General features: G+C 49.2%; 1 protein-coding gene across 2 annotated transcripts in view; it reads left to right on the top strand.

Moving 5' to 3' along the window:
- Positions 1–16,998, top strand: part of ANKRD11 (ankyrin repeat domain containing 11) — a 139,487-nt gene that overhangs the window by 118,116 nt on the left and 4,373 nt on the right. The window contains exons 6-13 of one of the 2 annotated variants that reach the window (XM_063313112.1): positions 3,067–3,237; positions 3,650–3,853; positions 4,781–4,923; positions 5,625–5,772; positions 7,559–14,241; positions 15,616–15,714; positions 15,804–15,947; positions 16,868–16,960. In XM_063313112.1, the coding sequence (XP_063169182.1) occupies positions 3,067–3,237; positions 3,650–3,853; positions 4,781–4,923; positions 5,625–5,772; positions 7,559–14,241; positions 15,616–15,714; positions 15,804–15,947; positions 16,868–16,960 (7,685 nt within the window). Of the gene's footprint in view, positions 1–3,065; positions 3,238–3,649; positions 3,854–4,780; positions 4,924–5,624; positions 5,773–7,558; positions 14,242–15,615; positions 15,715–15,803; positions 15,948–16,867; positions 16,961–16,998 lie in introns of those variants that run through there. The other variant, XM_063313111.1, reaches the window with a different exon arrangement.

Raw genomic sequence — 16,998 nt, 5'->3', positions numbered from 1 at the left:
TGATTGCAGGTTGGAAGTTGTCCTGTTGGAAAGTAGGAGCAGATGCTTTTCTAGCGGGTGCAGAGACTGTGTGCCACATAATTTACCTGGCGCAACCAGTATATGTATCCTGTTCTGCTTAACATGGTAAATAGTTCTGGAGCAGAGCAGGCAGCCCCAGTCTTCTTTGGCCAATGTGTACCTTTACAATTTTGAACCCACGCTGTGGGTAAGTGTGGCAGGGTGGCTTTTACAAGAAGTCCTGGGCATGTCCCTTATTGAGGAGAAGAAGCAAGTTGCTGAAGATGCAGGGAAACGGGACTGCTCTGTCTGCCGTTGATTTTCTCCTTGGATCACTATCCTGGCTACATCAGATGAATGAACTGTTTGCAAATGCTGTAGGAATTTGCAGCTAATGTGGTGCACGGCATCTGTGATGTCACTGCATCAAGTCACTCCCATCAGTATCCTCTGATCCACAAAAAATGTACCAAAATAACAGTCTGCAATGCAGCATAAAACCTTTGTTTTTTATATTGATTTTTAGATTTAGTATTCCCCGGTTGTGGCATATTTCTGTCCCTTTGTGAGAACGCATGTAGGCTGGTCGATGGCTGAGAGAATGCCTGAATTATAGAGCACTTTTCTTCTTGCTGCTGGTATGAAGCAACTGGCGGATGTGGGAATGAACGGGCGTCTTTTGCTATCTGTGCCAGAGACTTCAGATCCTCTGTTATGCCCTAGGATTTCCATTCTTCAAAACTACTGCCAGTTCTAGCAGAGGCCTTGAGGTAGTAGTCCACAGGCTTTCCTGTCTAGTTGAAAGAAGATACTTTCAGCCTTTGGGATCAGAGGACCCTCTAGATTTCACTGATGGTGTGAAAATAGAATGCCCCCTGCCAACAATGTGAAGTCATGAGACTTGGCAGGCATTTCCCTTTTTCTGTTTTGGATTTGGTTGAAAGGGATATTTTTTAAAATCTCAGAATTCAGTGAGCGCAAAACTGTTTTCTGAGAGTTGGGTATTAACAGCAAGTATCTGCACTTCTATTTAAGTAGGAAAATGTACCCCTGTTCCCATGCTATATTTGTGTTTCAAAGTATGAGAGAAAGTTAATGGTTCTAAAGCAAAGCTGCACCTGCTCAAATTTGGTGGTTTTGTGTGTGAATGCACTTAATCTGGCTTCCAGGTCTCCGGGGCTGCTTTTTCTCTTAGCGTCTCTGCTGTACACTCACGCACACACATTGGCTACTGCCTGTTTTGGGTGACATCCGGCACAAGGCAGAGTTGCTTTTGCTGATGGTGGTCACTCATGCTGTAACCCTGCAGAACAAGTTGGTACTAGTGTTGCTGGTAGAAGAGCAAGCAATGATTTGATCGGGCTGTACAACTTGTTTTAAATTGAATCTTAAACCACAGCTTGTGCTGAAAACTTGACAAACAGGCATGCTCAGCAGGCTTCTTCTACTCTTTTCCCGCCTTTTCCCCTCAGCTTTTTCCAACATATTCTCCATTCTAAATTGTATTTTGGCTTGTCGGGTTTTCGTTCTGCCTGGTATAGAAAAAGTATTAGGAAGAAACACTCCATGGAAGACAGTGGCATTTGCCAGTAGGCCATGTTACACATGTGGCAATGTCTGTGCCATTTTGCTCATACACACACAAGAGTGAAAACAAGGGTGCTGTTTTCATTAAAAAGGCAAATTTGAACATTCTTATTTTTGATTATCCATTTATACTTGCAGTTAACTATATCTCAAGAGAGCCAGTGTGGTGTAGCAGTTAAGGCAGCAGGCTAGAAACTGGGAGACGGTGAGTTCTAGTCCTGCCTTAGGTACAGAGCCAGCTGGGTGACCTTGGGCCAGTCACACCCTCTCAGCCCTGGGAAGGAGGCAGTGACAGACCACTTCTGAAAAACCTTGCCACAAACTCTACAGGGATTCCTCCAGGCAGTCTCTAAGAATCAGATACGATTGAATGGATCGATCAATCTATCTATCTATCTTAGGTTGACTCTATCAATCTATGTAAACATTTTCTCTCAAACACTGTTAGAATGAAAAGATATAATTTCAAAGGAAGGAAAAGAGAGAATGAAGTTGAATGTGATTCTATGCATTCTCCAAAAACAGTGTGTTGAAACCTCTTGCTGACACTTGTTGAACATCAGTTGCAGCTTCTGCAGAATAAGGACCTGGGAGCAGTGTAGTAAACTGCACTTTTTCCTATTTCCCAGCACAAGTTACTATCCAAAGAGGGAGTAAAGTTGAAATATCACATTATTTTTTGGAAAGAATGGAAAAAATAGTTCTGGAGAGGAGAAAATTATAAAGCTGCCAAAGAAGGGGTGGGGGCAGTATGTTGATTCCTTGCTGTGATTTCCACATTGAAAGGGTGGTTTAGGTGGTTGGCAAAAGGCAGAGACTTAAGAAAGGCGATGGAGTCATAGCTAGTCAAGGAATGAAGATGGTCTGTCTTTGTACTGTATAAGGAGCCCCGATGTGCTTGGCAGATGTTTTCTCTACTGTATATTCTGCTCCATTGACAACAGTGGTGTGGATTCCCTTTAAAGGCCTAAATCTTTTGGGCCTAGGGTGGCCAAGAAATTAGGTCCTCATAAGTCACCCTGCAAGCTCCTTAAGATACTAAGCTGCCTGTTGTTCTGTCTCAACTGTGGCTGAGGAACCCTGGACAGGGCACTTCTGGCTTCATCGGAGTTATGGATTGATCTTCCACAGGAAGTCTGGTTGCCCCCCCCTTCTGTCTGCCTTTTGCAATCTTGTTAAGGCAGACTTTCAATCTGCCTGCTGAGAAATGTTCTAGTCCCATTTTCAAGGGTGTTTGTTTTTTTTTGTAACCCACTAAAGTACTTTAATAGGTGAGACAAGAGAATGCGTTTTCTGACTTGAAGTCAGTAGATCTTAGTCCTACCTGCAAAAGTCTTAATGTAAACTTCCGTGCTAAAGGCCAACCACCGAGAAAGCAAAAATTTGAGTACTGCGGTCCACCTTTTGAAAGAATAAACTTAGGAGATGTTTTTGAAGTAGATTTTGGCTATACAAGTGTTTGTTTTTTGTGTCTCACAGAAAAGCAGGGCCCTGAACGGAAGAGGATCAGAAAAGAGCCTGCCACTCGGAAGCCCAGCCTGCTCTTCGGAATGGGGCTTTCAGGGATTCGGGCAGGCTACCCGCTCTCCGAGCGCCAGCAGGTCGCCCTTCTCATGCAGATGACAGCGGAAGAATCTGCCAACAGCCCAGGTTGGGACAGGATCTTTGGCCTGTAGTGCAGAATCAGGGCCTCTGCTACTTCCTAACAGAATGCTGGTCCCCCTCCCCCCCCCGTAGGTCTCAGAAGCCCTCGTCAGAAATGCCTTTGCAGAGGTTGGGAGGTTCACAGAGTCTGAGGAATAGAGGCCTCTCTTACTTCCCTGCCTCGCAGATCCTTCCCCTCAGCTGCTTCCTGCAGTAGTTGCTTAATCGCAGCCGTCCATCAATGGCTCCGTTCTGCGTCCAGCGGCATTCCTCTGCTTCAGGAGACCGTCCCCCACCCCCCTGCAGTCCTCCCCTCCGCTTGTAACGGTGTGTGCACAGCTCCCTCTAAAGGCTTTGGGGGTTTGGGCCTTGATTAAGCTTCTCCTCGTATTTCTCCCCCACCCTCTCCTGCCAGCAGTGGATACCACACCAAAGCATCCCTCCCAGTCTACAGTTTGTCAGAAGGGAACTCCCAATTCTGCCTCCAAAACCAAAGATAAAGTGAACAAGAGAAATGAACGCGGAGAAACGCGGCTGCATCGGGCAGCGATCCGAGGAGATGCCCGGCGTGTCAAGGAACTAATTATTGAGGGTGCGGATGTCAATGTAAAAGACTTTGCAGGTAATCTCTGAATTAGCTGCCAAAAACTAGGCAGAAGGGTTACCTGGCTCGGGGATGTAAATATTTTACTAGACTTTGGGCTTTTCAGCTTGAACTACAATTAGGAGAACATAAGAGCTATCTCAAACAAGTGAGGTAAATGCTAGGCCATAATCCATCTCTTGTTTTGCAGTTATGCCCCATTAACATTATCTTTGTAGCCAAAAAAATCGACACATCTCCAAAAAGCCTAAAAGATCACAGATTACCTTGATTTGGAATGTTTCTGTCTATGACTTTCTGCTCCCCACTTTAAACGTGTTACATATTCATCGTTGTTAACTGTCTAGTTAAACAATAACATTTTTATCCTCTGAGCTATTTCTCCTTTGGTTCTTTCTGGCAAAGACTTACCTCCACCTCCCTCCCTCTGTCTCACAAACACACACTTTCCACTCGTCACTCATTGCATTCCAGAAGCTAAATCTGAGTTTCCTTGGGCAGCATTTTCCATGTGTGCATTTACATGCGGGGCCACTGAGCCTTGAGGAACTCCAGCAATTCTTATTTTTGTTTCTTAACACCTTGTTAAAACTAAACCCCAGCGGGGAACAGAAGTCCTGAGTAGAAGTAGGCAGACATATTCCATTGATTCTTGCAAAAGTTTAGGGAAAATAATGTACATACACACATACTACTTCACTAAACTTCTGTTGCCTTCAGTTCTGATGGAGAGCAACAGGCTGCGCTGCATACATTACCAACCCAAGAGCCAGGATGGGCCAAATACTAGACAGGAGTCAAGCTTCTCGAGATTTAACCCAGTGCAACTAGCAAGTCTTTCACCAGGAGAGCTGCCACAATCAGTTGACACATTGTGTGGGGTATAGCTACTCACTGGAACTAGGTTATGCATGTCCCTTATGAGATCAATATACACATCTGCAGGCTGGACCGCTTTGCACGAGGCATGCAACCGGGGTTACTATGATGTTGCAAAGCAGCTGCTTGCTGCGGGCGCTGAGGTCAATACCAAGGGTTTGGACGATGACACTCCCCTGCATGATGCAGCCAGCAATGGACACTACAAGGTCAGTTCTTGCTTTACTGGATGGTCAAGTTCTTCCTCTTTTTTGGGTTGTCCCTTGCCATCGTCAGAAAGTGTAGCCTTCCTGTTCGTTGCTTTCCAGCTGTCTACTGCTTGGAAACGCCTATAGCCCCCCCTTCATTACTTGCGATACCCCATTCTCTGCTCCTGCCTTACTGACCCCCCAGTACCCCATAGTGCCCTTATCTCTAGGTGCTTGGAGTGCCACTGCCCTTTTCTGTTCTGAAGATCAAGGCAGACCAGCTGGATAAGGGGACAAAGCGTGTAAGCATAAAGGGTGCTCTGACACGGAATCAGATTGATGCTCCCTGTAGCCTGGACGAGCCATGCTGAATGGCCGTGGCCTCGAAATCCTTTCCTGCACGAAGGAGGGAGTGAGGGCGTCAGTGAAGTATTGAAAGATTTGTTTCCCTTGAGTTATGGCCTCTATTCTGAAGATTTCAGGTTACATTAATACAAGCTGGTAGGGACTGATTTGTTTAGATCAGTGTTTCTTAACCTCGGCCACTTTAAACATGACTGGCTGGGGAATTCTGGGAGTTGAAGTCCACGTGTCTTAAAGAGGCCAAGGTTGAGAAATGCTGGTTGAGATGATCAGGCTTTAGGATGACCTTAACTTATGTTGTTCAATCTCCTATCAGATAATAGCACCTGATGCAATTTACTGAAATTTTGTTTCATTAGGTGGTGAAATTGTTGTTACATTATGGAGGAAATCCTCAGCAACTTAACAGGAGGGGAGAGACCCCGTTAAAAGTAGCAAATTCCCCCACAATGGTGAATTTGCTCTTGGGAAAGGCCACATACCCTTCCAGTGAAGAGAGCTCCACAGGTAAGAGGTGGCCAGTGGCGTGAAACACCAGTGCATCTGTGGATGAGGCAGGGGTATAAACAGCCATCGCAAAGTCCAGTTGTTTGGTGGACTATAACAAGGCATGTTTAATGAATCACAACGCCATTCAGCATGCGCTAACCCGTATTGCATTCAAGAATAGTGGCTCTCTGCTGCTGTCCTGGGGGCGTGAAAAGAGCGTGCCCCCAGACCTCTGCCTAATGCACAGGAGGGTTGCACTCTGGGCAAGTGTCTTCCCTTTTGTGGTCCTTGGCCTGGTGAGATTTACGTTCATGCTGCTACTCTGTGGCTGCAACATCCCATCATCGAAGGATCAGCACTGGGAAGGCTCCACAGGAAGAATCCAGGTTAATATGGAATCAGTGCGTTGTAGTTCATAGAACTGGGGGAAAGCGCAGTTGCTTCTCTTCACTTGGCCCACACTGTGAGTTTCAGTCATTGCTTTCGCCAGAATTTGTGATGTTGAGCAGTCTTACTTTAGTGTGGCCTTCCCTAACCTAATGCTCTTCCAATGAAATGCAGCTGCAGTTCCCAGAATTCTTAGCCAACAGTTCTAGGAGCACGTCTGGCGGGCAGTACGGCGGCGAAGCTTGGATCGGGATCAGTTGCGTTGAAAGTACAGCTTGGTGTTTTGCTTCTTACCTCTTTTTCTGCTCTGTGGGCAGTACTGGCATTTTATGTATGAAGTTGGAGCGTTAATGGAATAAGGGACCGTGAATCAGTATCCTTTCTCTAAGCTGCTAATTTCATCCCTGCCAAGACATGCCACTCATGTACTTCTCCAGAAGGCCCTGTCTTAGCCATTTGCTGCTTGCTTTTCCAGACTACACAGCAACATCGTGATGCACAATGCAGACAGGCTAGGTTAAATAAAATGCTACTCTGTTCTTGAAAAAGAGGGACGCAGAGGTAATTTTTTATTTATCAAATTTTATCACCGCCCATCTCCCGCGCAAGGAGGGACTCTGGGCATTATAATTTTGGGGCAGTATTGCTAGCACCTCTCTATAATCACTTAGAGATGCAGACAGTGAGAATTGTGTTGCACTGTGTGGTTTAGAATAGCGAAGCTTCTGAGAGAAGGTCCTGGAAGCTGTGCAGACTGACAGAGAACAATTGCAGTGAGCAGAACATCTTGGTCCCACTCAGATCCCCCCTTTGAACTTAGAATGTCTCTACCCAAGTTCCCCTAACTCCAGGAGTTAAGAGTCAGTAACAAAGGGACTTAAAAAACATTGTGCCAGTTACTGAGATAATATACACCGAACCTTTTTACAACCCTCTGTAAATAATAAGCGGTAGCGTTGAGGCATTTGTAGTTGTGGAAGCTAAGCACCAGGGATGGAGACTTCTCCGTCTGCTGCACAGGCTGGATGCTGAGCTTGGCTGGGGCTCGTGGGTCTCCTCAGCAAGGTGACTGAGGCAAGGGTCCTCTGGTAATAGGTTGGGACTGCAGCTGCCGGAGAGAGTCCCCTTTTGAGACAAATAGGTGTTCTCCACAGCAACGGCCCTCACTAGATCTGCACCCTTTCTGCCCAGATGCACCAAAGGGATGGCAGCCCCTGACCCCCTGTGCAGCGTTGGCCTTTTATCCCAGAGGACCTCTCGGGCCGCCGAGTAGGTAGAGCAGCCCCAGCTATGCTTTGTCCGTGGGGGATAGGTTGTCTGTTCAGGTATCGTGAGCAGGTTTCTGTGGAGAACGCAGCTAAGCAAAGGGGAACGTAAGTGCTGTCCTTCACCCTCCTTGGTGCTCTTGTTTCCGCAGAGACTTCAGAGGAAGAGGACGCTCCTTCTTTCGCACCGTCCAGTTCCATCGATGGCAACAACACCGATTCCGAGTTCGAGAAAGGCCTGAAACACAAGGTGAAGAACCAGGAGCCCCCCAAAGCCATCACCCCCGTGAAGGATGAGTATGAGTTCGATGAGGACGATGAGCAGGACAGAGTCCCGCCAGTCGACGACAAACATCTACTCAAGAAGGATTACAGGAAAGAGACTAAAGCAAATAATTTCATTTCCATCCCCAAGATGGAAGTTAAAACCTACACTAAAAACAGCACAATAGCACCAAAGAAAGTAGCCCATCGCATCCTTTCAGACACATCCGACGAAGAAGACGGCACCCTTGCCGTGGGAGGGGGTGAAAAGCTGCGAATGACGACCCACCCCGCCCCCACCAGCAACAAGGCTCGAGAACCACCTAGTGCTAAACAGCAGAAGGAGAAGAACAAGGTGAAGAAGAAACGGAAGAAGGAAGCCAAAGGCAAAGAAGTTCGGTTTGGCAAAAAAAATGACAAGTTTTGTTCCTCTGAATCGGAAAGTGAAAACCCGGAGAGTGAGGAGGATGACAGGGACTCCGTACAAAGTGCTACCTGCGTAAAGGACTCCAGGCTGGTGTTGAAGGAGTCCTCCCTGTTCAATTCCCTCTCCGCTTCCTCCGCCTCTTCCCACGGGAGTCTGGGGTCCCAGAAGCATAACTCGGCCCTCGCAGACCAGCACGCCAAGCACTGGAGGACCGACAACTGGAAGACGGTTTCTTCCCCAGCCTGGTCGGATGTCAGCTCCTTATCGGATTCGACAAGGACGAGGCTGACGAGCGAGTCCGACTATACCTCCGAGGACTCGAGCCTGGAATCGTTGAAGCCCATGAGGAAGAAACAAGAGCCCAAAAGGAGGGCCCAGCACGGGGCAGCCGTGGTGGTGGTGGAGAAGAAGAATTCATTCCACGCCGGTGTCGACGGAGCTATTCCAAAGCTGGACAAGGAGGGGAAGGTGGTAAAAAAGCATAAAGCAAAACACAAACACAAAAACAAAGAGCGGGGTCCGTGTCCTGCTGCCCAAGACATCAAGATCATCAAAGCCTTTTCTTTCGAGTACGAGGACCCTAAGCCGAAATCCGAGAAGGGTTCACTAGCAGAGACAGAAAGCCCTGTGGAAAACAAGCTCAGAGCCCTAAAGCACGAGAGGGAACATTTCAAGAAGGAAGACAAGTTCCTGAAAACCAAGTCCGAAGAGAAGGAGTGGCTGATGAAAGAGGAGGCCGGGAAGAATTCCAAAGAGGAGAAGTCCTCGAAAAAAGCTAAGGAGGCGAGTAAAGACCTCAGTAAGCCTTTCAGGGAAGAAAAGGCCAGCCGACCAGAGAGGGAGAAGCCCACGAAAGAGAAATCTCCCAAGGAGGAGAAGCCTCGAACGCACAAGGAGGAGAGGAAGAAGAAGTCCAAGGACAAGCAGTTCAAGGCCGAAAAGAAGAATGAGCCAAAGGAGGAAAAACCAGGCAAAATAGAGAGAGAGCGGCTGGTGAAGGAGGAGAAAGAAAAATGTAAAAAAGACAAAAGCTACCGAGAGGAATCTACGTTTGAAGAATTTAGTAACAAAAACCAGTTTTTGGAAAATGAGGACACGAAGTTTAGCCTCTCGGATGACCAGCAAGATCGATGGTTTTCGGATTTGTCGTCAGATTCGTCTTTCGATTTCAAAGGAGAAGACAGCTGGGATTCACCAGGGACAGACTACAGGGAAATGAAAAATGACACTGTGGCAAAACTAATAATCGAAACCGTGAAGGAGGAAATAAAGGACAAAAAACGGGAAAGTAAGGCAAAAGACAAAAGAGACTACAGTGAAAAGCGGAACGAAAAGGACACCTTTCTTAAAAGGAAAGAAAGAGAATACGTTGAGCGGAATTCTGAGAAGAAAAAGGACCAAATTGAAAAGCATAAAAATATTCCCAATTATCTGCCTGAAAAGAAAAGAAAGGATTCCGCTGAAAGTTTTAAAGAGAGAAAAGAAAAGGATGGCAGTGAAATTAGAGAAAGAAGGGAACTGCTTGATAGTTCTAAAGATAGAAAAGATGTTAAAATCAAACAAGATGACTCCTACAGGGATGAATTCAAAGACTATGGCTGTGAAGCATTTTTCAAAGAAAAATCCGACCCTGAATTCAGTGGAAAAAACGTGGAGACCTGGGAAAGGCATCATTCGGGAAAGGAGAAAAAGGATGCACCAGAGAAGGACAAGAAAGAAAAATCAAAAACAGAGAAGTACAAAGAAAAATCCAGAGTGGAAGATAAGGAGAGAAATGAGAAGATGCTGTCTGAAAAAAGCCAAAAGGACAAAGAATTGGATAAAAGCTTTAAAGAGAAAAAGGACACAAAGGAGAAATATAAAGATCCTCACAGTAAAGATAAAGAAAGGAAGACTTCCTCAGAGCAGGTCAAAGAAAAGAAAGAGAAGATCTTCTCTGGGGACAGGGAGGACTTCCATGAGAGAAAGGAAGAGAGAAAAGGGAGAGAGAGAACCTGGTATAATATCTTAGACATTTTCACCGATGAGAGTGAGGACGAAAAGGACGACTACAGCCCGACCAGATCCAAACTCGGAGATGGCCTTGCCAACGAAACGCATCGGATGGATAGTCTGCAAGACCAGGAGGATGGCATGGTGGCCGAGAGGGACCTTTATGTCCCTGACAAACACAGGAAATACTCTTTTGATCGGCAGCCTCACTCTGTCGAGAAACTGAAAGAGTCCAAAGAAAGAAAAAAGGATAAAGGCCAGTCAGAGGGAGGAAAAGAGAAAAAAGAAAAAAGCTCGCTCGAAAAACACAAGGAAAAGAAAGACAAAGACCGGAAAGAGCGAACCTCCGTTGACTCTGGCCAGGAAAGGAAGACTAAGCAGAAACCCCCAGAAAAGGTAGAGAAGAAACACGGGGAAGAAAAGGCTAAAAATAGACACAAGGAGAAGCTGGACAAAGAGCACCCCAAGGAGAAGCGTTCTTCTAAAAGCGGCGAGGCGGAGAAGAGCTTGCTGGAGAAACTGGAGGAAGAAGCCCTCAATGAGTACAGAGACGACTCCAATGACAAGCTCAGTGAGATTTCTTCCGATAGCTTCACCGACCGAGGGCAAGACCCGGTGCTCAGCAGCCTCTTTGAGTCCTCCAGTCTTTCTTTGGCAGACGCCTCTGAGGAGAAGTTCAAGGAGTCTTTGCCTTTGCCTTGCTTGGCGGAGAAACTCAAGGAGAAGGAGAGGCATCGGCATTCTTCCTCGTCATCAAAGAAGAGCCACGAGAAGGAGAAAGCAAAGAAAGAGAAAGCAGAGAAAAAAGATAAAATAGACGAACTGAAAGACCCCAGCAGCAGGAAGGATGCCACTCAGTATGAAAAGGATTTTGCGCTGGATGGGGAAGGTTTTGGCATTTCCTACAGCACAAAAGCAGAGGCCGAAGAAGAATTGGACAAGAACACGGAGTACCTGTTTTCTGAAAAAAAGGACAAGAACGAATCAGAGAGAGAACTTCCTAAGAGGGTTGAAAAAGAAAAAACTTGCAGCTCAAACACTTTTAGTACCACCAAAGAGAAGAAGAAAAGAGACCGGCACAAAGAGAAGTGGAAAGACGAGAGAGATAAGCACAGAGACAAACACCCAGATGGATTGTTCAAGCACCATAAGGAGGAGCAGAAGTTTGCCAAAGACAAGGAGACCTCTCAAGTGCTCACCCTCAAAGACAAATCTAAGGAGGAACCATCCAAGCTGAGCGACCTCAAAGTAAAGGAGAGACTGAAAGAAAGCCAAGAAAAGGATAAAGCTGAGTGTCTTAAAATGAGCAACGGGAATGATAAAATTGTCTTACCCAAAGAGGGCAGTAAAAAAGACATCAGACCCAGGGAAAAACTTTTGGGAGATGGGGACCTGATGATGACCAGCTTTGAGAGAATGTTGAGCCAAAAAGATATTGAGATTGAAGAGCGCCACAAAAGGCACAAAGAGAGAATGAAGCAGATGGAAAAGATGCGGCATAGGTCTGGAGACCCCAAATTAAAAGACAAAGTCAAAGCCAATGAGGACATGCGCAAGAGGAGTCTGGATTCGACTGCCAAGAAACCACTAGCTCTTGACACTCAGTTGAAGGACAGAAAGCTCAAAGACCTAGGCCCGCTGGCTCCCATAGCACCCCCTGACATCAAGGCCCAACCTGCTGTGGGGGTGGATTCCAAGGACTGGATAGCTGGCCCCCAACTGAAGGAAATCTTACCTGCTTCTCCAAGGCCAGATCAACACAGGCCAACGGGGGTTCCCACACCAGCATCGGTGGTTTCATGTCCAAGCTATGAGGAGGTGATGCAAACACCACGAACTCCATCTTGCAGCAATGAAGATTACACAGACCTGATGTTTGACTGTGCTGATTCTCAGCATTCCCTCCCCATCTCTACGATGTCCATGAATGCCTGTTCCCCGTCCTTCTTTGACAGATACTCAAATCCCTCAAGTGGATTTCCTGAGAATCCAAGTCAGACCCCGACAAGGGTCATCCCCTCCACAAATCTCCACCGGTCGATGTCTGTGGATATTAGAAGGGCACCAGAAGAAGAATTCAGTGTTGGGGATAAATTGTTTAGGCAGCAGAGTGTCCCAGCCACATCCAGTTATGATTCTCCAGTTCAGCACTTGATGGAGGAGAAATTGCCTCTTCCTTCTGTTCCTACCGAAAAGTTCCCGTGTTTATCTCCAGAATATTATTCACCAGACTATGGAGTCCCATCACCTAAAGTAGAGGCATTGCATTGCACCTCAGGAACTGTTAGCAACGTTGTCCAGTCCCCTGAAAGTGTATTTTCTGGATTGCAAGCCAAGTCTTCCCCTTCACACAGAGATGAGCTTCTTGCCCCTTCTGTAGAAAGTGCTCTCCCACCGGATCTTGACCTGCCTTTGGATACTACAGAAGATCAGCAGGCAACTGCTTCCATTATGCCCCCAGAGACCAGCTTTTTACCCCCGATCGAGGAGAATGAGTTTGACTCTGGCATTCCAGAACAGAACAGTGCCGAATGGGAAAACACACCAAAAAGACCTCCTCCAGTGCCACCTAGTTTAATTGGCAATCCTCCTGAGCATCCTGTAAGCTGGTCAGTGGGATCTGAGCTGCTTCTTAAATCTCCTCAGCATCGCCCTGATTCCCCAAAACCTTTCTGTTCACTAGATACAACACATCCCACACCAGTGCCCTTCATTTCTGCAGATACCCTATATCCCAGCTCCCCTGCTTCATATCCCCTCTCAGTGATTGAACCAAGACTTGATAAAGCAAAAGAAGATGCTGAAGAAACAATTCCCCCAGAAACAGCGACTGCAGAGCAACAAGCTCCGTATGTGGATTCCCCTGCTAGGTTAGATACCTTTTTCAGTAACTGTAAGCCTGTCCCAGAAGAAGCATCTGACATGGCTTTGCAGCCAGCAGAGCCCCAAGTGGAAGTTGTTAATGCTCTTGAAAAAAATCTCTTAGAGACTAGTAGCGTTACCCCTGTAAATCCAGAGGAACAAGTCACATGGCCTGATCCATTTACAAACTCAGAAGATGACTTGGACCTGGGTCCGTTCTCTTTACCAGAGTTGCCGCTTCAAACAAAAGAAGTTCCAGAGGTTGAGATGGCGGAGGCAGGTGAAGAAAGCCATGCGGTACCTTCAGAAGCCATCACTGCAGCACTTTTGGATGTTGGGGTTCCTTTGGGGTCTGCAAAAGATCAGGAGGAACTGAGTCTAAATCCACAAAGCATTCCACCTGGGGAGTCAGATCTGCAAGGTGATGAGCAAAAGCTGGATGAGATTTCTGTAAAAGCTGTGTCGGATGTATGTAGTACCCCAGAGCAGAAAAACGGAGAAGAATCAGAGACCTCCCAGAACGTTCAGGATGCAGGATCAGTAGATCTTGTGCCGTTGGAGCCCCAGGAGGAGGAGGCCGGCGGTGAAGAACACCCCTCGGCTGCCCTTGCGTCCAGTGATGGCTCTCACGGCTCTCTGAGCCAAGCGGACCAGATTGAGCGCACCGAAGTCCAGGACGCGGTGGCTACGAGGGGCACCAGCCAGGTTTCTTCCTCTCAGGCAGAGGTGCCCCAAGGGAATGTCCAGTCAGAGGCTGCAGAGTCAGCGCCAAAACCAACTCCCGAACCCCCAAAGGCTCCCAAAATAGAAGAGATCCCACAGCGGATCACCAGGAACCGAGCCCAAATGCTTGCCAATCAAAACAAGCAGAATGCTGCTACTTCTGAAAAAGAATGCCCCCCCGCTTCTGCGCCCTCCACGCGGGCGAAGGGGCGTGTGGCTGAGGAGGAGGACGCCCAGGCCCAGCACCCCCGCAAGCGCCGGTTCCAGCGCTCCGGCCAGCAGGCCCAGCAGCAGATCAGCACCACCACCCAGCAGACCCGGGAGATGATCCAGCAGACGCTGGCCGCCATCGTCGACACCATCAAGTTGGATGACATTGAGCCGTACCACAGTGACCGGTCCAACCCTTACTTTGAGTACCTGCAGATCAGGAAGAAAATTGAGGAGAAGCGGAAAATCCTTTGCTACATCACTCCCCAAGCGCCCCAGTGCTACGCCGAATATGTCACCTACACAGGCTCCTATTTGCTGGATGGAAAGCCTCTGAGCAAGCTGCACATCCCCGTGGTGAGTAATGGGCTGCTTGTTTTCCTAAGCATTGCGCGGATGGCAGCAGCCACGCCCATCCCCTCCCTGCGTCGCACAGACCGGTTGCTGCCTCGTGGAAGTATGTCCAGTCAGGCGCGTCACAGAGCAGGAAGGAAGGGCCCCCCTTTTCTCGAACCTCCGTTGTTACTTTGACCTGATGCCACCAAAGACTTGCTGAGTCCAGTGAGGAGACAGGCTGGAGCTCAGCAACTCCTTGAAAGCATTGGGAGGGATAGGCGGGAGTTGGCAGGGCTGCAACTGGGGGGGCAAGCGGGGCATGTGCCCTGGGTGCCACGCAGGGGGGCACCAAAATGACAAAGTAGTATTTGTATACTGAATGTTTCCTGACACGTATAATAATTCCCACAATAAAACGTGCTAACACCTCCCTCACCAACCCATGCGGGGGGCGTGCAGAGTCCATGCTTGCCCCGGGTGACACAGACCCTACTTGCAGGCCTGGGTGTTGGGCCAGAGTCGGTAGGACAGTGCATGAAAATCAAAATGTGGTAAACTCAGAATGGAAATTGTAACCCCCCACGGAACAAATCACCAAAACTGACGGCACCCCCAGTGGTCGTCAGATCGAGCTTCGTATGACTTTGTACCGGTGTGACGGTGGGAAAGCGATTTACACACACCACTCCCTGGCCAGACAGGAGGAGGAACAGGATCTTGGGCTTCCATAGGTGCTTGGCTTCCAGTATGCTTAGATGTCCTGCAGCAAGGGGGTCTGCCGGTAGAAATTCATCTGTCAGGAGGCACGCAATTTGAATCTCTGTTACTTTGGTTTGTACCCTTGTTGATATTCCCTCTTCTTCTGGCTGAGGGTGAGTGTTGGCTTTTGACTGAGGCAGGGAGGGGGGGGCAAGCTGAGCAGCCCAGATAGTTTACAGTTCCTCGGGGGCCCGTCTAAAGATGTTGCTGGGGAGGCAGCAGCTCTGGGGGGCCCGGGTGCGGGCGCGGGGCCTCCTCCCCTGAACGGCACGTGAGCCAGAAACCGCCCCTCTGAGAGTCAGAGGAGAAGGGCCCTGAGGCGCATCCCCCGCGTGCAACAGCCTGGTGGAAGCTGCTGGCTGCTGGGGCCAGGAGGCCGTCCCACCCCAGCCGCGCGCCCGCTTTGTGCGCCGCAGCGTAAATGGGCAGAGGCGGGGGGGTTGGGAGGAGGGAGGCCACAGCGAGAGGCGAAGAGGAGGGTCGTGTGAGCAGCGTCTCCCCGCCTGGGCTTTGCCTCGGCAGGCGTTTCTGGCTGGGCCTGCCCAGCCCCTGGCCCAGGCACAGGTCCGTCCGCTGGCCCAGGCAGGCACCAGACAGGCCAGCGCCCGGTAACGTCCCTGGCTCTGTGCCTTTCAGATCGCCCCGCCCCCGTCCCTGGCTGAGCCCCTGAAGGAGCTGTTCAGACAGCAGGAGGCCGTCCGTGGCAAGCTGCGGCTCCAGCACAGCATCGAGCGGGTAACTGCGACCGCCCGGGGCCCAGAGCCGGCTGGGGTGGGTGGGGTGTCCTTTGGTCCCTGGTAATGCTGCTTTCCTCCCTTCTCCAGGAGAAGCTGATTGTGTCCTGCGAACAGGAGATTTTGAGGGTTCATTGTCGGGCAGCAAGGACGATAGCAAATCAGGCCGTGCCCTTCAGCGCCTGCACCATGCTGCTGGACTCAGAGGTGTACAACATGCCTCTGGAAAACCAGGTCTGGCTCTGCCTACAAGGATTCTACCAGGAGGTGTCTGCGGGGGGGGGGGGGTATGAGGCATGAGGCGGAGAAGATGTTTTTGTTACTGCGGTGATTCTTACCTTTCCACTCCTGCGCTGGCCCTGCGCCAGCCGACTCTGCATTCTTTTTGTGGCTTTGGGAGAACTGACAAGGTTTCCAAAGGAATGCTGGGGCTGAGCGGGGGAAGCAACCGCCGCATGGTTGGGTGGCCGCTCTTGGGACCGGCACCAGATTCCCCTTGGGTCAGCCTTCGCAGCAGCTTTGTTAATCGCGTTGCTCCAGGAGGAAGTGCATCCCGCGGAGCTTCTGAACTGTGCAGAGCAAGTCTCTGTGCCTCAGACTGCAGGTCCTTCCCTCGCAGCTCAGTGCAGCCTTGTGTGAGTCAGAGCTAGAGATTTGGGGATGAGTCAGAGGGAGGCTTGCTTTGCGGCAAGAGGAAATGTACAAGTGGCGGCAGCCGCACAGAACAGGGAGACCAGCACCTCCTGCGGCCACTGGCTTGGAGGCTCTCTCCCTGCTGGCTGCAAAGCTGTCGTTTCGGTGGGAAGCCGAGTGGTGCATTGCAGGCATCAGTCCCCATGCACAGAGCAGGGCAGGGGGAATTTACGAGCTATCCGTCATATTGACCCTTGGCCTCTGCTTTAGCACGCAGTGAAAGAATGGGCGTTATTCTCTACCACAGAGAAGATGCTGGAGTTGGGGGCTGCAGCTCAGGAAGGCTGGGGTAGCACTTCTCTTGAGCACTGCTCATGCCCCAGGTTTCATGTGCGGGGCTAACAAATAACAGGCCCTTTACTTGCCTATTTGAGACCCTTCCGTAGGAAAGGGTGGGTGGGTGTAGCGAATAACTTTTTAGTCTTTCTGTCTCCCACTTACTTTCTTCCTGTATCTCTCAGGGAGATGAAAACAAATCTGTCAGAGATCGGTTCAATGCGCGCCAGTTCATCTCATGGTTGCAGGATGTGGATGACAAATACGACCGGATGAAGGTGAGCAGCGAGGCCAGGGGGTTTCTTGCCAGGTTCGG

Source organism: Candoia aspera, chromosome 11, assembly GCF_035149785.1.
Source record: "Candoia aspera isolate rCanAsp1 chromosome 11, rCanAsp1.hap2, whole genome shotgun sequence".
Classification (NCBI taxonomy): Eukaryota; Metazoa; Chordata; class Lepidosauria; order Squamata; family Boidae; genus Candoia; species Candoia aspera.
The sequence above is the reverse complement of the archived record's forward strand: the minus strand, read 5'-3'. Positions and strand labels throughout refer to the sequence as shown.